Below are 23,445 nucleotides of genomic sequence, written 5' to 3' on the forward strand. Positions count from 1 at the left end.
ACTCAACAAGGAAGAGTCCAGAGATTTTTTAAAAACACCACTTGTGAAAGGGACAGGGAAAAAGCAAGCAATGTTTGAAATCCTTAGATCTTCTCTCTTCTAGTAATAACTAACTCGCATGTATTGAATACTTACTTACCATGAGTCTGGCACTGTGCCAGGCACTGACATGGCGATTAGATCCTCCTGAGTACTCATTCATTTAACAGATGAGGAAACTGAGGTTTAAAATGTTTGCTTTAAGTCACAAAGGTAGCAAGTGTCTCAACAGGGATTTAAATTTGGCAGTCTGCTTCCTGAGCCTTTGTCTTACTGCAACACTATACCATCTTCTACTAAGAATAAGAAAGATTTATTCTGACCTGACAAGCATTCAGTCAAACGTAGAAGCCTGAGAAATGTAAGGTATGATATTAATGGAACATTGACGTTATCCACACATTCTGCAGGAAGCTGCTGATGAGGAAGCCACCCAGAGAGGGATGCAGGATAATTTTCTGATGCATCTAAATGTACCAACCGAAGAGTACTCTCCTTTTAAGCCGGGCTGGTGCCAAAAGGAGGGAAATGAAGACAAAGAAGAGCTTGGCAGCAGCACCTGGATTTCTTAAATGAACGAACAGTGTGCCTGTTTCCAAAGTGATTAATTAATTGTACAACTCAATAAATGTCAGCGCGTGCGAAAGATGCCTGTAAAGAGGAGGCCACTATAATTAAGTGAAAATGAAGAGAGAGAAGCTGAAAGAAGAGAACTTTACAAATCACAGATGGGGAAAAAGAGGTCATGGTTACTATCAAAATAGACAAGTCCCAAGCTCTTGAGTAGAAGTAGCACCAGGAGAGGCAAAGATGCAAGTTGGTAAAGAGCCACTGGGCCTCAGGGAGCATCATTTCGCTGGGTTGTATTTTCCACTTTCTAGCTAAGAAAGCACTGATCGACTCCCTCCTATCCATTTAATTGAGTTTATATACCTGAGGGGACTTACCCATCTGGAAACAGACAAGTTAAAAGATTCATTCTAATCCCTGCCCTGGGAAAGTGGTCAGCTCCGTGACCTGGTTTTACTCAGCTTGGGGTTAAAGCCCCAATTGCTTTTTTTTTTTTTTTTTTTTTTTGCGGTACGCGGGCCGCTCACTGTTGTGGCCTCTCCCGTTGCGGAGCACAGGCTCCGGACGCGCAGGCTCAGCGGCCATGGCTCACGGGCCCAGCCGCTCCGCGGCATGTGGGATCTTCCCGGACCAGGACACGAACTCGTGTCCCCCGCATCGGCAGGCGGACTCTCAACCACTGTGCCACCAGGGAAGCCCGCCCAAGTTGCTTTTAATCTATGAGGGTTCTCCTCCTTTGGGGTCACTTTCACTTGGGAACAATTGCTGAGCCTCTGGAAAACTTACAAAGCAGCCCAGCAGGATTCAGACTTTGAGGGTGATAATGATGAGGAAGAAGAGGGGGAGTTTGTTTTCGTTACATATTGATTGATTCACTCCACGAAGCACTGAGTTCCCATGGAAAGGCTGTGCTCCAACTTAAAGAAGTGGATGGAAGTTTCTACCTTGATCTCCAGTTTCTTTCCATCACACAACTCTGTATAGAATAGTGCTGGTGGTGAAGGAGGGGGCAACAAAGACTGGGGGCAGTTCCACTCCACCAATTTCCTAGTCCCCACCAAATTCTCATGCTGGCCCAGAAAAGCAGGTGGCTGGTTCCCTGTGAACAGCAAGGTGTTCAGGCTGTCAGCTTCCAATGGATTCCAGGGGGAGTGGCAGTAGGCTTCTTCCTGGAGCCATGTCCAGGCTCAAAGGGTGTCCTAGGGTGATGGCTTCATTCTTGTTGGACCCAGAGTAGCCTCTTGGGGCATTTTGGTGTTAACCAGCATCTTTGTATGTAAGGACAGATGTCGCATCAGGGAGTTACAAAGCAAGCCAATCACAATTCCGTATTCGAACTGTGTGCTTTCAGAGCCAGTTTCGACAGGTGAGTCATTTCTGCCAATGAATGCTTCACACATAAACAGAGCACACCTTTTTAAAAATTATCTTATCAAATTCATTACATTTTCAAATGTTTTAAAATGCAATTTAAATGATCACCCCAAACAGCTTGCTGACACTACTAGCTGCCTTCTGAAACTGTAATCCAAGGAAACATCACAAATTTTCCTCTGAAGGACAAACCAGCTCTCACAGGGGATGTTCCGGGGTTGCGTCCCTACACTTTGCCATGTGCCAAATGTTTCTCTGGTATAAATCCACCTTTGGAAGATACAAGGTTTACTTGGCATATATTTGGCTTTCAGAATTGGTTTTCAAAGGCTCAGACTCAGTTCAGATTCTGGCTCTGCCACTTAAATAGCTGTGAGTCTAGGAGCAAGTCACTTAATTTCTCTGTGCCTCAGTTTCCTCACCTGTAAAATGGGGGTGGTCAGAGCACGACCTCATAATGGAGATGTAAATGAATCAGTATGTGTAAATATTAAGTAGAACTGTGCCTGGTGCATAAGAAGTGCTGTGGAAGGGCTTGCTTTATTATAAGTTTCATTATTATTATTGTTATTATTCACTGAGCATCTACTGCGTGGTTACACAGGGCCTATAGTGAACGAAGCACAATCCCAGCTCTTACAGAGAGGGGACGACAGCTCTTAAAAATGAAATCCATCGGAATGTAATTTCAGCTTATGTGTTAGGAAAGAAGCCCACAGGGTGCAGTGATGGGACTGCGCTTCCTGATTACCTCGGGCTGTGAGACGAGGTCTGTCAGGGGAGGCTTCTCGGCGGCAGTGTCATGTTTAAGCCGAACCTGGAGGCTTTGGGGAGGAGACCGAGCTTTCACCCTCCCCATCAGCACAGGTAGTCTCACACTTGCTCAGTGAATGATGATTACGGGCCAGGCTCTCTATTGGTCTTTTTATTTATTTATTTGGTTGCACCGGGTCTTAATTGCAGCGGGCAGGCTCCTTAGTTGCAGCTCGCCGGCTCCTTAGTTGCGGCATAGCGAACTCTTAGTTGCAGCATGCATGTGGGATCTAGTTCCCTGAGCAGGGATCGAACCCAGGCCCCCTGCATTGGGAGCGTGGAGTCTTAACCCCCGTGCCATGGGGAAGTCCCTCTGTACCAGTCTTTTCAGGTACTCTCCTCCCGCCGACATCCTGACAGGTGTAAAGGATTATCTCCATGTTACAGCGGATACTCTCAAGGCTCAGAGAGGTTAAACGACTTGCTCGAGAGCACACAGCTTATGGGTGGCAGAGCCTTGACTGAGCAGGAGTGTGTCTGACTCTGCAGCTCACTGGGAGCCTTTCTACTGCCTTCTGCTGCCACCTCTTCCTCCAGGCTGCCACCGGGATCAGTTAGACTTGGACCGTGTGGCTCAGTACATACACTGTCAGTTCCTCTATGAATAAATCCAAATATAAGGAGGGTTCTACTTAGTTTGGGTAGCCTGAGTGCTCTGCCCTCCAGCTCTGGGAACAGGGAGAAAAGCCCTAGAGGCCCCCTTCTTCACTAGGTTCAGACTGATACCTGACTCTCAGCTCTCAAGCTGACAGGTGTGCCCATTGCCATCTTTTCTTCAGAGTGTGTGTGAGCCAGGCGGGCAGGCTGTAGACATGCCCACCTCCACCGGCCAAGGGGAGCTGACACCTGGGCTACTTATTCTGGAATCTTTTGCCCTTCTGCAGAGAGCTACTGTGCTCTAAAGTTCTGTCCGCTGGGGTGAGGGGTAGGGTCCACTAGCTACTCTCTCACACCCAGTGCCTACTTTCCTCGAGCTTGGAGGGCCCCCTCCAGGGCTCTGTTGAAAACTGTGGCTCCTCTTTGCACGGCCTTCTCCTGCCCTGGAAGCTGTTATTCATCCTTCATTTTTGGTTATTGATCCATGTGACCATGTTCACTTTTCATCTTTCAGAGAAACTCTGAAAACTCTCATCTGCTCGAAGATCCATCCCGCCCCCAACTTTCTCACTGTCATTAATATGTTCCCTTTTATGCCGCTCTGTTGTCACTTCACTTGGACTTTGGGAAGAAGGGAAGGAAACATACGTACTTCATTTCTCAATTACAGTATTTGCATCTGAGGGCATGTTTGTTTTCTAAGATAACGTCCTGCTGTCAGCAATAGTGTTCGGTGCACATTTAATGCTTGAAGGCCAAGTTAATGATTCATTTGGTTAATACTTCAAAGAAAATGGCAGACACCTGTGGGGAGTTGATTCTTCCTTTTTTACTATTTCCTGTGTGTCAACATCTATGCCAAATGTGAGGGAAAAAAGGTCCCTTATGTCTGTGGGTTGATTTCTATCTCTTCCCCCACCCTACCGCACCTCCAGCTTAATTTACTATTTCAAACTTAGAGCTCAGAATCTGATCCCTTTCTTGCAATTTTGCTGCACGTTTGAAAGTTTTCATAAAACGCTGGACTGTATGTCCAGCTATTATTCTCTGATTTTCATCCTTCTGGTCTCTTGTCCATTGGGTAACTGTAGTGTGTAATGAATTCACAAGAAACTAATTCTTGGAGGTTCCCTTTCCTTGATGCTGGAAGTTGAGAGAGAGAGAGAGAGAGAGAGAGAGAGAGAGAGAGAGAATTCTGAGACTCTGTCCATAATAGCAGTGCATCAATAACGGATGAATTCCTCAGAGGCAGAACAGGGATCGATGAATAGAGCAGGACTCTAATAGCTAGAAAGCACATCGCTTTTTCCCCCCAAGACTTTGTCATCTGCCAAAACATCTGACTCCAAAAGCCACCCTAGAGGTTAGCCAGACTTAGCGAGAGGTGGCTAGAAAGGAATTTGGTATCAAACTGCCTCTTCCCTGCCAAGCCCATGGTGTGCAACTGAGGGATCCACCTTCCCTTTCCTGTTCCCCACAGGAGTTGCTGGAGTGTTTAAGCACCTCCAGTCCGTGTCTTGCTGCATTCGAGCTGTTCGGTCATGAGCAGATGACCAGAACCCGAGAGAATGGTTGGAGAGTGATAGGTCATGGGGTATGGGAGTGGGTGGACAGGGTGAGCACCGACATCCAGGGAGCCCCGAGGAGCAATCCTATTTGAAAAGACACATTCATAATCATGGAAACCCACTCGATGCTTTGTCTCTGGTGGACACCATTTATATAGATATTCAATACACAAGCCAGACAGGCTAAATTGTGACCTCTCTTCTGTAAATGCCCTAGTTGTTTGGAGTAAAAAAAATGGTTTAGATTAGCACCCGGGCACTCTGACAAAGGTCCGGAGGGAGTTCAGGGACTTGCCAGCATCATTAGCATTTTTTTCTTCTTTTTCCAGCCGCACTAAAATATGTTTGCTGAAAACATAGGGAGATGAAAAACTACTGGTAGCCAGTACCTCTTAAAAGAAAAAAAAATGTTTTACTTCTCTGGCAAACATACCAATTAAAACGAGGCTGTGTTGTGACAGATTACGGAGCAATTAATGCCTAATTGAGCCTTCTGCTAGATGCCTCTGCGAAAGCCACTTCACTGGGGTCACACCTTAGAGCAAAACAAACCTCCAAACTTCCTGCAACACCCTCTGCTCTGCGGAGCCCAGAAACCAAAGAAAACATTTTTGAATCTCCAAGAGTTACACCAAAAGGATTAGCTAAACGGAAAGATCTCGACATTGAAAAATCCTACCGGGGATTTCATAGTTTCTTCATTTGTAAGCAAAATATATTTTCCACGAGATATTTTTGGTGCAAGCATCCCTTGCTGTCCTATTCTCTTAGAGTATACCATTAGATCTTGAGGCCATTCCAGGCAGGTCACGTGACTTCTAAGCATCTCTCCGGTTCCCTCCTAAGTCACTAGTCTCACAGGAGTCAGGGAGTCCTAGACTCTTAACTACCAAAGACCTCAAAGTCCTTCCTGAAGCCTTGAATTCTTACTGATAGGATGTGAAAATGCTGTACAGCTGCTTTTCCGAAGAGGTCAGCTTGGTGGAGCTCCCTGCCTGACCTCAGTAATAGAGATATTTTCAGCCCTGCGAGCCGCCTGTGTAAATATAAAAATGTATTAGGCTGCAGAACTGCATGTGTGGGAACAGAACAAGCATGCTATTGAGAGGAAATCACAGGGGGAACACTGGTGTCACTCACATGGGTTTGGTTAATGCGTGCATACTTTTGATAAATCATTTTGATTCAGCGGACTGCATGTTTCAGATGAGCCCATTTCATTTCTGGAACTTCTGAGCTCTGATAAGTAAAACCCCAGTCACCTAGTAAGGTGTCTAATAAAGTTTACTTCTGGAAGTTTTCACATTTGAAAACAATCATGTCACTCTTTGTATGACACTCATTTACCTTAAAAAAAAATGTTAGTGTGAAGTCAATTTTTCAGTTGTTTAATGTGAAAAAGAGTGATTTGTTTAAGTGTCTGAGAGGGAAAGATATATTTATTCAGACCTCTGAAACCAGAATCGAAGAGAATCACTGTAATGAACCGGAAACATGCTCTTGAAATGAACTGAGCAATGCTGTCTGAGCGAAATGCTCTAATATCCCTGAGTGTGTTCAGTTTCGGTGGATCAAATCTTTCCCATCTCTGCATCCAAGCTATTTGGCAGTGATCAGATGATCAGAGCTCAAGGAAGTGATTGGAGAGTGAGCTCGCTGCAGCTGCAATGTAGGCTGTTTTCAGGGACAAGGAGCCACTGTTTTCAAACATAGCATCAACATAGAAGTTATTTTGTGGGCTCCAGGATGCAGCGATGGGCTGCGCTGCCAGCATTGTTCTGCTTCAGGCTTTTCGTTCTGTGGTCCAGAGGAGCTGTCCACACATTTGTAGACGACGCCAGGAGGAACCATCCCATGAAATTTTGCCTCTGGAAAGTGACGATGAAATGAGTAGACCCAGAACCCTCATCATAATGGTATGGTATCTGTGGCAGAGCAGCCTCCGTTGATGAAACTGTTATTATAGAAATGAGGTTGCCATTCGAGGTTTGGGTTTTCAGATAAAGAAATGTGTGACCTAGAGTTTACTACTGTGCTTTCCTGTTCGGGGAAAATCTTTCAAAATTGTTTCCTGTATTATTCAGAGAACTGGTTTTCTTTCTCTTAGATCTGTCATGAAAGTGTGCAGTTTATTGGTCTCTGAGAAACTGTCTTCTGCCTAACATTTTGTATGCTGTTATTAACTTTTGTGCAGAAGCAGAAAATTTTGAAGTCTTGTTTAATTAAGCGGATTTTATTTTATAACTCAAATTTGAAAGTAGAGCCCCAGATAGATATTTTTATGTCACATGTAACCCATCGAGTTGTGTAAATGTTGGTACTTAGATCTCTAACTTCAAAGTATTTGAGGCCTTTATTTCCAATGCTGCTGTGGAAATGCCTTTCCAAAACGCTTAACTTACACATAAAATCAGAATGAAGTTTTTGAGAATTTTGTGGGATGCATGGTGTTTTAATTAGAAAGCTGTTTCTTGCCACTTGTCAAATTACATTTTTGTCTGTGCTTTAATTATAATAGTGTTACTCCTTCTTTGTGTGTCTGTTTGATCAGCAAGAATAAAGTACAGGTTAGTCTCTCCTTACTTTAGGTTCAGGGAGAGATTTGCCTAGTCACTGAAATTCAACGTTGGGATGGAAGTAGTGTGCTAAAGTTTCCAAAATTGGGGAGGCGTTGAAGTCTGCGTGGTTTCAGCACAATCGACTTTTTTCTCTTAGATTTCAATGTTCAGATATCAAGGATGCAGTAAATAATGAATGATAAATACCTGTTACACTAAAAGTTTTTAAATGAAAGTCATTTAGCCTGCCTTTGACTGACAGAATACTAAGCTATAACATTCTATGCCAATTTCTCCAACAAATCAATACCTGGTTTTCAAAAGGGCAAGACTGTTCTTCAACTGTTGGGCTATGATGATCTCTAAGAGGAAACACTTAGTGGGAATATTTTCATACTCATTTTCCCATAAGTTTTCACAAATTAAATTTAAAAGGATTTGACACATTTGTGCTCCAAGTTTAACTCTTAATAGCAGTAACACATTCTATAGCTATGTGTATTACTCATGCCAGCTCAGTCATTAAAGCAGTCAGTTTTCCTAATTTTACTAATTAGACTATAAAATTTTGCAGCTAGAAATTTGCCCCTAAAACTGTTTTTCAAAGTAATTGAGAAATAAAAAATAATACATTCACTTAATAACAATGCCCTGTTTTTTTCAAAGATCCTTTTAATTCATAGGATACCTTTACTGACATTAAATGAGGTGATGATGGATTTATTGATGAGGAAAACAGGTTCAGAAAGATCGAATACCTTGTTTATATCACACAGCTGCCCAACGCCAGAGCCTCAGGTCACACTTAGATCAATTATTCCAAAAGCCAATATACTTTTTCACTCTGTTCATGTCTCTAAGGAAATAATGATAAAACTGAGAAGCGTGAATTTTTATGAGAAGTCTGATGGAAATGTTGGACCACTCAGAGTAAAATACGCTCATAGAAAGTTATTGTGCAACTTGAACGTTTCCTCTGTGCCGCTTGAAACTTCACACACTCCACAACTATTTGTTGCCGATGCACTATTGGCCAACCACTGTTCTAGGTACTTGGAATCCACCAATGAACAAACCCATCCGAGATCCCCGTCCTAAGTGGCAAAATTTTACTGTGCTTGTATATTTTGAAGATCTCATTATGGAATTACTATATTAGGGTTGTGACGCTTAGTGTCCTAGTTTAAGTCAATGAAACGATTTCCTATTTTCCAAGATGGTGGTTTGAAACCTTGAATGTGTTTCAAAATCACCTAGGAGTTCTTTATGTTTTTAAATTTTTATTGGAGTATAGTTGATTTACAATGTTGTATTAGTTTCAGGTGTACAGCAAAGTGAATCTGTTATACATATACCTATTTGCACTCTTTTTAAGATTATTTTCCCATATAGGACATTACAGAGTATTGAGTAGAGTTCCCTGTGCTCTACAGTAGGTCCTTATTAGTTATCTATTTTATATATAGTAGTGTCAGTCCCAATCTTCCAGTTTATCCCTCCCCCCCCTTACCCACTGGTAACCATAAGTTTGTTTTCTACAGATTCTCTAACTCTATTTCTGTTTTGTAGAGAAGTTCATTTGTACCCTTTTTTTCGATTCCACATATAAGCAATATCACATGACATTTGTCTTTGTCTGACTTACTTCGCTCCGTATGACAATCTCTAGGTCCATCCAGGAGTTCTTATTTATACTAATCCTTGGGCTCCTGGCCCCAATGACTCTACATGAGAATGTCTGGAGTGGAGCTGAGGAATCTGCACTGTTAGCAAACACCCCCTGAGTGTTTCTGAGAATCTCAGGTTCTGAGATTCCGATGGAGAGCGTGGTGGATGACGCTCTGAGAAACGACGCTCTGGAAACTGATCATCTAAACCCCCTACCTTGCATCCTCCTTTAACCTGATATGCTAATCGCCTTCTCACTCTGGCTACAAGCTTCTGAGCAAACTGATTTTCTATTCTCTTACTTTCCCATCAACCACTAGTCACCAAATTTTGTATATTGATCGTGTGTGGGTGTGTGTGTAAGAACACAGGCTCTAGAGCCAGAGACTCTAGGTTGCAATCCTGAATTCATCCCTTATCGGCCGTGTGACCTTCTGCATACTTTTTAACTACTCTGTGCTCTTTTCCTCTGTAAGGTGGAGATAATAGTTCCCTCAACCCAGAGCTGTTGTGAGGGTTTAATGAGGTAAGAATGTTCAGTGCTTGGAATCATGTCTAGATATGTTATTAAGATTATCAATAAGAAGGATCGAGGTCATCCTAACTGAAAAAGTGACATTTGAGGGAAAGACCTGACGGAGGTGAAGAGTGAGTCGGAAATGGCTCAGGCAGAAGGACCAGCCAGGGTGAAAGTCCCTGATACGGGAAGAAGCTTGGGGTGTTTGAGGACCAGTGAGGAGGCCAATGTGGCTGAGTGAGCCAAGGAGAAGGCAGTAGAAGGACGTCGTGGAGGGAACAGGGGACAGGTCATGTGAGGCTTGGCGGGCCATCATGAAGACGTGGGCTTTTTCTGAGAGTGAGAAGGGACGCCGTTGGAGGGAGCAGGCACAGAAGTTAGGAGCGTGGGCTGTGGAGCCAGAATGTCAAGGTTTGAGTCCTGTGTCTGCCCTTCACTAGCTGTGTGGTCTTGACTTGTCCTAAGTGCGCCTGCATTTCTTCACTGATGAAACGCAGAGAGTCACAGGACCTACCGTGTAGGGCTATTGTGAGAATTCAGTTACTACTTGTAAAGAGCTTAGAACAGTGCCTAGTGGGTAGTAAGTGCCGTGTTAACTATAGGTTTGTTAATTTGGATGGCCTTGAGCAGGGCAGTAACAGGATCTATGGCTGCCAGGGGTCCAGGGTGGAAACAGGGAGACCATTAGTCAGGAAGCTATTGCAATGATCCCAGCTAAAGACGTGGATGGTAGTTGCTGAGGTTGTAAGAAGTGGGTCGATTCGGATACATTTTAAAAGTAGGACCAGTAGAGGTTGCTTACAAATTGAACACAAAGAGTGAGAGAAAGGGAGGAATGAGGGATGAATGTATGGTATTTTGGTTTTGTTTTGTTTGTTTGTTTGTTTTTTGGCCTGCACAACCAGAGGACTGAGTTGCCATTCAGAAGGGGAAGGCTGCAGGGGAAGATTTGGCAAGCTAATCTAAGTTCACTGTAAGACATGTTAAGTTTGAAATGCCTGTGAGGTCTATACATGGAGGTTGCAAATAGGAAATTGGATATATAGCTCAGAGTCCCAAAGAAGAGTCTACAGAGAAGATATAACGCTTGGCACTGTATAAATACCAATTAATGATTGATGAATGAATACATGATCTCTCCTCTAATTTCCTGTAATACTTATAGTGTGTCAATCCATTTGTAGTTAATCATATCTTTAGCTATTTCATTGAACTTGTTTATTTACCTTATTATTCATATTTTTTTTTTTATCCCACTGGTAGGTGGAAAACCCCATGTAGGCAGGAACTAAGTTGGCTTTATACCCCAGTGGTGCCCAGCACCATTGCTTTTATAGACTAAAAGTTCAGTATCATCAATGATTTGAAATCTTTAAGCAACTGACATCAACTTGAAAAGTTCAGCTGTTAAAGCTGCCTTCCTAACTCTTCATTGAAATGTCCAGGAATAAGTTAAGAATGAAGACAGCTACTACAATAAATACAAGGGTTTGAATGTTCTGCAAAAGGCTTTTGTACTCAAGTCATCATTATATCAAAGAATCTCATTGCTGAGTCCAGGTCCTGAGTCTTCATATAGAGATCAGCTTTGGGCTGGCACTGATTATAGTTTAGCTGCATAGTCCAAAGTGGAGACACTTGGTACACATCAAAATAAATCATTGTAGGCCCTTTGCCTTTGCAAGGGACACATGAAATCCCACCGTCTGAGACTATTTCAATGTCTATTAAAATGCAGCCAAATTTAACTGGGAGAAAATGAGGAAATTCCTTCAAAGCTCTAGTTTGTCTCTTCAAAAATTTTTGCTCTGATGGGAGAATTAACAGAAACCTTTTCATGAATTAGTTTTTCTTACATCCTTTATAGCATATTTTGTTGAAGGCCTCAGACACTAATTTAATTTATGGAGATCTGCTGTTTTCTGAGGAATGTGTATAATTTCTGATGTAATTTACTAATCACCAACCCTGGAAGCTGGCTTCTATTTTAAGGCCTATTTCCGCTTCCCCTCCCTGCCCCCCCACCCCAAGAGCATTTATCCATTTATATGATGCAGGGTAGAGATAAAATAGAAGGAGGACAAGAAGCAAGTGCTAGGCAGGCTGCTGGTCTCTCTCACTATATGCCCAACTCCCAAGCACAATTTTAGGATCTTAAAAGTGAAATGTTTTTAAAATCCATGAGCATTTGGGGGTGTCTCTGAAACAGTAGAAACCGTGATATTTACATTTGTGAATGCCAGGGGTCTAGTGCAGATAGCATGCGAAACGTGGCTTTGTCTTTTAATTTTGGTTGAAGACAGAGGAAAATAAAAATAGCCTAACTTGCGGTGAGTCGGAGAGGTGAACTCTCTTCTGTGAGTCAAGGATGTGCACTTATAGGATAAACATTTCAAAGCCAGGGAACTTCAGGTACGCCTGAAGATCTGCATTACAAGTCATCCTTTGGTGGTTGCCAGGTGCAGGGCTCTGATGAACTATGGTATGTGGGTCCAGTTCCGCCCACAGTCTGTTTTTGTATGCCCTGTGAACTCAGAATGGTTTCCACAACTTTTAAGTTTTGTAAAACAAAACAAAAAAGGAAGAAGAAGACCACTATGCAACAGAGACCATATATGGCCCCAAAACCTAAAATATTTACCATCTGGCCTTTTACAGGAAAAGTTTGCCAACCCCACTCTGGTGAATGATGTGGGCTCAACCAAAATGGAAACTTCTCTTTTTTTTTTTTTAACTTATTTGATTTCTGCAGTGTACTTGGTCTCTGCCTAACTAGGTGTAAAGGAACTTGGGTTTTTCCTGGGCACCTTTTGTTCACCTGAGGGTCTGAGAATGGTCGTGATTCAATGATGAATCTTAGATTTGGAGTCAGAAGGCCCAGTGTCTGAGTCTCAAGCCATCACTTAAAAGCCCATATCACCCAGACATGCTAATTCATTTGTCTGGGTTTGTGAAATGGGGACTGCTCTCTATTCTGTCTGTTAGAAGCATCAGAATGTTTATTTTTATGGAATCACTTTGTAAATTAGTGAGCATTATACAAGGACAAAATCTTGCAGGTAGGGAGCTAACTTTACAGTACCAGAGATGCACTGTAGGTCACTGTCCCAGTGAGAGTTCATTATCCATTGGGTGACTCATCAGTGATGTGGGGAGGTAGTTTCCACTAGAGTTTTACTGTATTTGCTCCATGTCTACCCCAAAAGGGTGGTATAGTGAGTGTGGCCAGAAGAGAGGGCCCATGAGTGAACTGTCAAGCTTCTACTTGATTAGCTTTTTTTTTTTTTTTGGTACGTGGGCATCTCATTGTTGTGGCCTCTCCCATTGCGGAGCACAGGCTCCGGACGCGCAGGCTCAGTGGCCATGGCTCACAGGCCTAGCGCTCCGCGGCATGTGGGATCTTCCCGGACCGGGGCACGTACCCATGTCCCCTGCATCGGCAGGCGGACTCTCAACCACTGCGCCACCAGGGAAGCACTTGATTAGCTTTTTGATCTTCAGTAAATCTCCACATCTGTGTCCCCTCATGTAGAATAGGCATAATAGTCCTTCCTTCCTGGTCAAGTTCTTTGAGAACCTAAGATAAGGAAGGAAGCTAAATGAAGGACATCAATTATTTATGAAACTAATGGTGCCATCTCTTTGGAACACACATTTGTTTACATTTATGTCCTATGAATAAAATCAGGACCAGAGAGAAATATACTATGGGAGCTACTTCAAAGGAAATAAAATAATCTCTCTTCTTACTCTACAATAAATATTCCAATTTAATAAAACTTTATCATCACCAAAGGGATTTTAACATGCTTTGCCCAGTTTCTGCTTTATGCATGTGGAGGAAACAACTTCCAAACATTCTCAATCCTGAGTAAATGTTCTTATTTCATTTTAGTGAGTTTGAATTTTGGATATACTAATGTAAGATTCCCCAGAGAAAGGAAGCTTGTGAAATGGAGACTGATTTGAAATGGTTTGCCGTAGATAGATGGGTGTAACGTGGAACTTAAAAGCACAGGGAGTGTTTGGCAGTTATTTTTCCTTGGGCACTGAATTTGCACTGAATCTCAAAGCCACAGAAAATGGATAAATGAATTGAACGGCTTCTCCATGGGTATAAGAATTAATTGAATGTGACTGAGGCTTCGTAGTTAGCAACACAAATCTTTGAGGCAAAGCCATACTAGATTCAAATTACATCTGGTATCATCTTGTCCAAATAATCTGGCAACTTTCTAGTTCTCCAAATAACACATATTTAGAAATGATAAGGAACAAAGACAAAATATTCAAAATCTAAAATGTTTAAAATATAAAACCACCACAGTGATAAAGAAAAGCAGAAAATCAGGTATATGGGAGTAGAAACTTATACCAAAAACAATTAGCAAATTCAACTATAGATAGATATAAATAGATATTTATATTATTGGTAAAAATATATATTATAAGAACATGTAGAAGATTATGCTTTTAGTAGGTATAACTGTTTGAGGGGAGACCATAATGTGAAGATTAAGAAACAGTTTATTACAAGTAGAAACACACAGTTATATGGCTAGAAAAAGTCAAGACTCAACAAATAAGTGGTAACAAAAAGTCCCTTAACTTTTTTAAATAATCAAATATAGAAAAACCCTGGTTATGCTTGTTTTGTTTTTGTTTGTGTCTTTGCCTTCTAGAAGAGTAGATTTAAAACTTATCCTCAAGTTCCAGGTTTCAATACAGTGAAATCTTGTGCAAACTGAGTAATACAGTTGAGGATAAAAAGGCATCTTTTGGCAAACCAAATACGAATAGAGTATTTTTGTCATGCTTCAACAAATTTCTTCTGGATAGTTCTTTTGTTCTCTCATATTTTCTTCTCATGGAGCTGATTTACTCAGGAGCTAAAGTCTAGGAGTTTTGAAATTCATTTCCCATAATCTGCTTTGTTCTGCCGGAACACATTTTATTCTCTAAGACCATGTCCAACAAATTGAACATGTGTCAAACGAATTTGGATTGTTAATTAGCTAAACATCAGAAATTCAGTAGACAACAGAGGGACAACTACCCCTTACCTTTGACAGGCACAGATGGCAAAGGCCAGCCACTGACCTGCTTTCATGGAGCTTACAGTTTGATGGCAGAGACAGAAAGGACTCAAACAAATGTAAAATTGTAACCGTGATAAGTGTTTCAAATGAGAGTTACATTCTACCTTAAGACTATACCCTTTGAGCATCCAACCTCATACACACAAGCAAGGAAGGCTCCCTCTAAGGAAGTGACAAGGGAGCTGAAACCTGGAGAGTGAGTAGAGGGAGGAGTGCCATGTGCCAGTCCGAAGTTTTATTTTGTTGCCATGGGTTAAGAACCCTTGGTTCATGGACCTATTCCATCTTCAAAGTCAGCAGTATAGTGTTGTCAAACATCTCTCTGACTCTGACCCCTGACTCTCCTACCTCCCTGTTTCACTTACAGGGGACCCTTGTGGATGACACTGGTCCCACGTGGAAAATCCAGGATACTCTCCCCTTTTCTAGGTTCGCTGATTGGCCACCTTAGTTCCATCGGCAGCTTACTTCCCCCTTGCCATGTAAATAACATATTCACAGGTTCTGGGGCTTAGGATATGGACAACTTTGGAGGGCTGTTATCTGTCTACTGAGATATTTCATGGAGTTATTTTAAAGTTCAATTAGTGAATACAAATAAAGGATCTATTATGTACCTGGAACTTAGAAAGACCTCAGTAAGTTTTAGCTATTATGATTGCTTCAGAAACTAAGAGAGGTTCACAAATTTAATATACTTTAAAGAGTTATTTTAGGAAAAAGAATTGAACTGCTAAAAGGAAACTTAATTTGTGCTTCATAGAATGTGGAGAAATGGAAATTCAAGATTAGCGTATTTACACGAGCACTGTAATACTTACTGAATAGATTCTTCAAAGAACACCTACGTTTATTAGAGATTCTCTTCTATGTTGTCCATCAGTTGCCACTTTTCTAAAATTTAACTTTTAGTTTCTTTTTGTTTTCCCTTGATCATTTATAAAAGAATACTTCATCTTTCCAGGTGTCCAAATTATGCCAAAGTTAGAAATAAGGAACAAAGAAAAAACATACAAAATCTTAAAAAGAAATGTTTAGAATTTAAAACTTCCACAATAATAAAATAGAAAATCAGGTGAGAGAGAGAAGAAAAAGGATAATACATTTTAAGTTCAGTAAGGACAGTTGAAGTTATTAACTTAGTGATGAAGAATAGACTGCATCTTATCATTTTAAAGCTATTTCAGTGTTTCCTGATGTGAGCAGATTTTTTTTTATTACAGGTCTATAACCATTAAGAAACCTAAGAATGCAAAACTATGGAATCTAGGTTCTTCAACAAATTGGTACTCAGTAAAATGTTTGATGAATGAATGAATGAATGTAAGCCATATCTTACAGGTCATGAAAGTTATAAAAGTAGGAATCTGTGAGGTGAAAACAAAATATGGGTTCATTTGGTAAATTATCAGCATCCCTGCCATCCATTGGTCCCTGTGCTGTCAGTGGCCTTCTTGGCTCTCGTGCACTTTATGAGAACAGACTGAATATCCCACAGAATATCTCCAAATTCTGTTTCGTGGGTCAGAGGAAGTAAGGATGGAAATCGCGTCCACAGAAGAACAGCTCTCGATTGAGCACGTCCAGCTATTTGTCAAGCACTTTGCTAAGAACTTTGCAGTTATCTTTTCTTATTGCCACAACAACTACTGGAGGAAATTATTTTTATTCCCATATCATTAAGGAAGAAATTAAAGCATATAGAGCAGCTCTGCCCAACTGAAATACAGCAAGCCACATAATTTTAAATTTTCTAGGAGCCATATTTTAAGAAGTAAAAAAAAAAAAGATGAAATTAATAATATATTTTATTTAACCCAGTATATCCAAACTCTTATTTTTTTGCGGTATGCTGGCCTCTCACTGCTATGGCCTCTCCCACTGTGGAGCACAGGCTCAGGACGCGCAGGCTCAGCGGCCATGGCTCACGGACCCAGCCGCTCCGCAGCATGTGGGATCTTCCCGGACCAGGGCACGAACCCGCGTTCCCTGCATCGACAGGCGGACTGTCAACCACTGCGCCACCAGGGAAGCTCCAAACTCTTATCATTTTGGCATATAATCAATATACAATTTTTAATGAGGTAGTTTACCTTCTTGTTTTTATCCCAAGTTTTCAAAATCCAGTATGTATTTATACTTATCACACATTCCAATTGGAATATTAAATATTTATCACAAATACTTGTGCAGTATTTAGATTTCATAAAATTTACATTTGAAAGTGTAAATTCACATAACCAAGTTGTTTCAAAACTAGTTAAAGTTTTCCACTAACTGGCTACAGTACCAGTTTTTAAAGTTAAACCAAAATTAATTAAGATGAACTCAAATTAAAAATTCAGTTCCTCATTCACACTAGCCACATTTCAATAGCCACATATGGCTAGTGGCTGCTGCAGTGGACAGTGCGGGTATACCTAGTGGTTACCGAACTTGGCCAGGGTCACGCATCTGGTAGGGACCTGGCATTTGAACCCGGAGCGGTTGCTTGTAGCCACGGTGCCACACTGCCTCTCCCTTGCCACACCAGGGAGTGGTGAGAAGCATGAGGCTCGGCCCGCCTTCACCAGCGCGTTCTCTATTGCTTTCCCATGGGCATTTGTTTCTCTGAATTAAATAAAACTAAATAACAAAAAATAGGACATTTAATTTCTTTAAAGTGTATAGGGAGGGCTTCCCTGGTGGCGCAGTGGTTGAGAATCTGCCTGCCAATGCAGGGACCACGGGTTCAAGCCCTGGTCTGGGAAGATCCCACATGCCGCCGAGCAACTAGGTCCGTGAGCCACAACTACTGAGCCTGTGCGCCTGGAGCCTGTGCTCCGCCGCAAGAGATGCCGCGATAGTGAGAGACCCGCACACTGCAATGAAGAGTGGTCCCCACTTGCCACAACTAGAGAAAACCCTCGCACAGAAATGAAGACCCAACAGCCAAAAATAAATTAAAAAAAAAAAAAAGTATATAGGGAGGGGGCAGGGGAGACCAGAGTATCTATTAATAGGAAGATTTGGGGTGAAGTAAAAATTTGTCATTTTTCACCTGTCTCTAGAAAATTTTTCTAAGGTGCACAAATATTGTTATCAGATTGGCAAATGAGCCAAAATAAATTTAAAAATTAATTAATTAGTTAATTAATTAAAAATGGAAAAGCTACCCAGCTTAGAGATGAAGTCAGGGGCAACCCCAGTGTGGCCCTTATCAAACCCGTAACTGCCACCTTCCCTGTGACCCAGAAACACCACTTCCCCCTTCCACGACACCCTCCTCCCTCACTCCACCCTCCTCCCTTCTCTGGCTCTTATGCAGCCACACCCACCCCACTGATTCACCCCCTTTCTCTCCACTCCTGCCACCTGAGTGGGCCCACTTTCCCCACTGCTCCCTCCTGCCTTCTGTCTCTGTTAACTCAGGGACTCAGGTCTCTGCCATGGCATTTTTCTGCTGTGTCCAGCGTGGCAAGCTGCTTGGTACTTTTCTTAAAAATTCAGAGTTTTCCATGTAGATTATATAAAATAATAACATGTTATGAATTGGGGATCATAGAATTCAGCTGCCTCATTTGAAAAGTGAAACCCAGAGCCAGAAAGACAAATTGACATATCTGTAGCTCTCATAAGAGTTGGTGGCAGAACAATGACCTTTGCCCAGGTCTCAAAATGATGAGACCCTCACTCTTTTAAACTACATACTCTTCCTTTCTCAATCCAGAGATAATGGGCCAGAGTAGGTGCACAGTTTTAGTTCAACCACATAAATGCTAACTGCAAAATAGTAATAACATCAGTAGCATAGTAAATTATATCCAGTCTCTGATTATTTTAGAAGAATAAATTGATATAGGGATGGAAAACAATTTTGTCATTCAATAGATAAGGGACTCTTACACCAAACTATTCTCTTGACTTTTCTTGAAGGATTAAACACAAAGAAAATGAGTTCCGGTTACTGTGTAGAATAAACCAGTAAGATGAGCAGATGCTGCAGAGATACAGCATCTTTTCGTCTTATGGTATTCGGTCTCAGGGATCCCACAGCAGGGAGAGCAAAGAAAAAATAAAAGGCAAATCACTTTCTTGTAATCTCTTCAGATTGAATAGTTTACAGAGTTCCACTTGGAGAAGTGTGTCTCTCCTACCTTGCCGAACTCTGAATCCCAAAATGCTGTGCTGTACCAGAAAGAATTATATAATGACAAAACATGGGATTTGATGTCAGACTTGTGCCCTTTGAAAAGTATCAGACTATGGGAGAATTCTTTGCATTCTTTAAATCTCAGTATCCCGATTTGTGGCGCAGTAATGATTCTTCATAGTGCTGTTGACTATCTGAATGAAAATTGAGGAAAAGCACTTAGCACAGTGCTTCTGTTCCCTGTTCCTGAAGAGAATGTGCCTCTTTTTCATCTGTGAAATGAGGAAAATATCTCCTGCCCACCTGCGTCATAATTGAAGTAATGACTTCTGTAAGTTAAGCATACACTGTTTACGATTTTGTGTTAATTCCAAAGGAGACATTTTGGTATGCCTGACTGTTCATTTTTCCACCAGATAAGGCAACTAGAATGTTAAGAGACTTAGCAAGTAAACAAGAGTTATTCAAAAAGGGGACTCAGTGAAAAAGCCAGTGAACCAAATGACATTCCCCAAATGAAAGCCATCGGAAGAAATAAGTGGACCAAAAGCTAGAGATCAGGATCAAGGACAAAGAGATGTAGGCAGGGAAGAGGCTCACCGAGCAGGGAGCGAAATGAAGTGTGAAATGCCTTTTCCTCTCTCAAATCAAAGTGACCCTGAGGATGTTAAAGGGCCCTTTTGTAAGGTTTGCTTAAAACCAGTCTGCTCGGGCTTCCCTGGTGGCGCAGTGGTTGAGAGTCCGCCTGCCGATGCAGGGGACACAGGTTCGTGCCCCGGTCCGGGAAGATCCCACATGCCGTGGAGCGGCTGGGCCCGTGAGCCATGGCCGCTGAGCCTGCGCGTCCGGAGCCTGTGCTCCGCAATGGGAGAGGCCGCAGCAGTGAGAGGCCCGCACACTGCAAAAAAAACCAAACTAAAAAACCAGTCTGCTTTTGTACCACTCTAAAATAATGGAACATTTCAGTGTCATTCCTCCATCCTAGTTTTTTTGTTCTCTTAAAGATATCTGTTCTTTCATAAAGCTGCCATATTTCATCCCATTTTTGCCCATGCTGTTGAAAAAGAATACTGATGGGTTTTCAGTTAAAGATTGTGTGTATCCATGCCGTTCCTTTAGCTCTGAAGGTTGAGTGGAGCATGGCAGATCTGTAACTGATGGAACTGGCATAGAATCACATCTTCAGGGTCTGATGTGATAGCCATTAGAGGCTTTCGTTTTGACTGACAGGCAAATGAACCAATGAACATTTCTAGAAATGTTGTCTCCCTGAACAGCCATGTAGTATTCATTTGCAAAGATATGGGGAATAAAGAGTTTGATCGCAAATACATCTTTTTTTGCACAGCTAAAACAAAAAGAAATTATGAACCATCCCTGCGTTTACCACAAAGCAGTAAGCACCATGGGAATCACTTAAGTTTCCCTTCGGAAGCTTTTTAGATCTGTTATCAGAGAAAGTGTATTTCACTACAGATGTGGTTAAGGTCATTAAGGATCTTCAAGACTTTAGATTACTTACGTAAAGATGGAGATTGAAAAGAGAAACAGAAAACAGATGTGAGGTTCTAGTATCACTAAGTAAATTTTAAAGCATTGGAAGAAGCCTGTTGCCTCAGTTTGGGAGGACTGCTACTTGGACAAACAGATGCACGTTGTGAAAACTCCCTTGGCAAAAGCAGAGAGCCCAGTCTCAAGCTGAGACCACAGAGAAGTAAAGAAATCGTGGCTGAACAGCTTTGCCTGACGTTTTGCAGCGGACACTGTCCTTCTCTGAAGGTGTTACTGCCTGGACTTGGCAAACCCTACTTTCATTTTACCCTCCCAACCTTCTGCCCCTATTTGGTTGAAGTTTGCACGGGTAGATCTGTGTGCTTGTGTGTGTCTGTGGCTCTGTTTGTTTTGCAGTCAAAGAAACTTTCTAACCTTGTGTTGTCTTTAAGCATTCAGCCTCATTATATCCATAGATGCACAGTTAATTTACAGGTCTGCATCCATGTAGCTATACAGACTGATACGGATTCAACTGTGGTAGTACATCCACTAGCCTGATACACAGAGTTTTAAATGGAGCCTGGTGTGTGTGGAAAATGTAATCTACTACCTTATTTAGCCACTTAGGACTGAATCAGTTATTTCAGAACCTCGTGAGGATAAAGCCAATGAGGACAAAATTTTTGAGATACAATTCATAAATCTTAGCCGATATTCTCATTTCATCTCTTACCTTTTAGCAATAAATGTCGATTTATCACTGTTTTACAAAGAATGCTAAATATGCAATGTCAAATAGATTCAAAGAAGTAATGTGCTGAGGGCCACATAGGCAGTGGAAAATTGAGACCAGGGGCCGATCGGCTGTAGGATGATGTAGTTGAGACCTGACTCACACCATCTACGGCGCAGAGAAGGGCTTACTGAGCCCCAGAACCTGCCCCACCCTAGATTATTTTGTGCTTAGACTCATATTCCTTGTGGTTTAACGAATCCAAAGTTTAAACTATTCTTAGTTCTTAGAGGATATTTTCTGACTCTCCTCTTTAAACACCACATGGGAATTATTTCAGTCAGTAAAACTAGACGTATCATTTTCCGTTAGCTTTGTCCTTGCCGTTTCTGTTGCTCGCAGGCTCGATTTCCCACTCAATGCTCCCTTTATGTGCCAGATCACGGTCGTAATTTAACATTGTTTTACTTTCCTGGTGGTGATCTGTCTCCACACGCCAAGGTACAGATTTAGATGAATCCGTTCAAATTCAGCTAGTGACTCCTCTTTAGATGTTTCCCCAAAATAGATAATGATCGTGATGAGAAAACTACAGTTGCAAAAGAGTAAAAACCAAGACAGAATAACGCCTATCAGTGTTTCTCTTTTATATTTTTTTAAATTGTAAAAGAAGTATATACCACGTGAACAATGTAAATAACGAATGGCGGTATAAAATGAAACAGTGAAAATATTCGAGAGATTTTATTCAAACTTCTTACACACATTCCCACATTCCTCTCACATCCCTACAAATAATCATTATTAACACCTACATATATGTAGTTTTCTTTTTTTACAAAATTAATATGACTTTTAGTAGATGGCTCACCAAGAGATCTATTTAATCACAAAGGTAAACATGATCATAACCCAGGATGTGGGGACACAGAGCCAGTTTTTGGTTTAATTTCTTACTGTAATTTGATAAGGGGGCCTATGATAGTCACTGACATAACCTACTTTCTGTCATAGTCACCAAATAAAATGATAACTTTAGATACTTGATTATAAAATAATACTTTAGGGATATATATCCTACCCATTGCCAAGGCACTGGGCAAACCCTGAAATTTTTACTTATTATGTAGATCATCAAGCCATTCTTCATACTGGATGAGACGAAAAGATAGATGAAACTTGATCTGTTTGATCCTGGCATATTCTGTGCCCAATGAATGGGGTTGTTTCATGAGCTCTTACTTTTTTTAGCACCTACACTATTTTAGACCTAAGGGGTTCCCAAAGGTGTGTGTAATTCCCTCCTCTGTAATTTCAGTGGTTAAATGTGAGTCTCTATTGTTTTACCTGAATATCGGCTTAAGATGAAATATTTAACTCTATAACCATGAGTTAGCTGGCACTGAAGAGTTTAGTCCATGTTTGTTCACAGCCTCAATAAAATATAATTGGCCATAAACCCAGCAAGTATTAAGGTCCCTTTCCAAAGAAGCTTGCTCTATAGCCCATTATACTCTTTATGACACTTAGAATTCTTCTGCATCTAGAAGTTTTCTGCATCTTTAGAATGAGGGTCCTTCTGCTTTGTCTCAGGAATGCTGTTTGACAACCACATGTGATCAGTTTCACAGTTCACCTATCAGAGGCGGTGGTAGTCTTAGTGACTTCCAGAAGGAGGAAATAAATACTTAAGACTTCTAGAAAATAGGAATAAATCAAACATTTCCTTTTTGTTGCCCTGGGAATTACATCCGGGAACTTACAGTTGCAGAAAAGTAGAAATTTAGTCTTATATAAATCTTAACAGACTGTGTGATAGTTTTGTGTATTCAAAATAGCCACTGGATGGACCTAGAGATTGCCATACTGAGTGACAAAGAAAGACAAATATCATATGACATTGCTTATGTGTGGAATCTAAGAAAATGGTACAAATTAACCTATTTACAAAACAGAAAGAGTCACAGATGTAGAAAACAAACTTATGGTTACCAAGGCGGAAAAGGGGGGGGGATAAATTCGGAGATTAGGATTGACATATACACACTACTATATATAAAATAGATAACTAATAAGGACCTGCTGTATAGCACAGGGAACTCTACTCTGTACTCTGTAAGGACCTATATGGGAATAGAATCTAAAAGAGAGTGGATATATGTATATGTATAACTGATTCACTTTGCTGTGCAGCAGAAACTAACACAACATTGTAAATCAACTATACGCCAATAAAAATTAATTAAAAAAATAAATCAGGAGAATCATCTCTGAAAAAAAAAT

General features: G+C 41.3%; 1 protein-coding gene across 5 annotated transcripts in view; it reads left to right on the forward strand.

Moving 5' to 3' along the window:
- DOCK10 (dedicator of cytokinesis 10) overlaps nt 1-23,445 on the forward strand; it is a 277,867-nt gene that overhangs the window by 63,806 nt on the left and 190,616 nt on the right. Inside the window, exon 1 of one of the 5 annotated variants that reach the window (XM_060016021.1) lies at nt 6,716-6,877. The exons of the other annotated variants lie outside the window; for them this stretch is intronic. Coding sequence (XP_059872004.1) covers nt 6,716-6,877 — 162 coding nt within the window. Of the gene's footprint in view, nt 1-6,715; nt 6,878-23,445 lie in introns of those variants that run through there. 5 annotated transcript variants of the gene reach the window in all.

This window comes from Delphinus delphis, chromosome 7 (assembly GCF_949987515.2).
Source record: "Delphinus delphis chromosome 7, mDelDel1.2, whole genome shotgun sequence".
In the NCBI taxonomy this organism is placed as follows: Eukaryota; Metazoa; Chordata; class Mammalia; order Artiodactyla; family Delphinidae; genus Delphinus; species Delphinus delphis.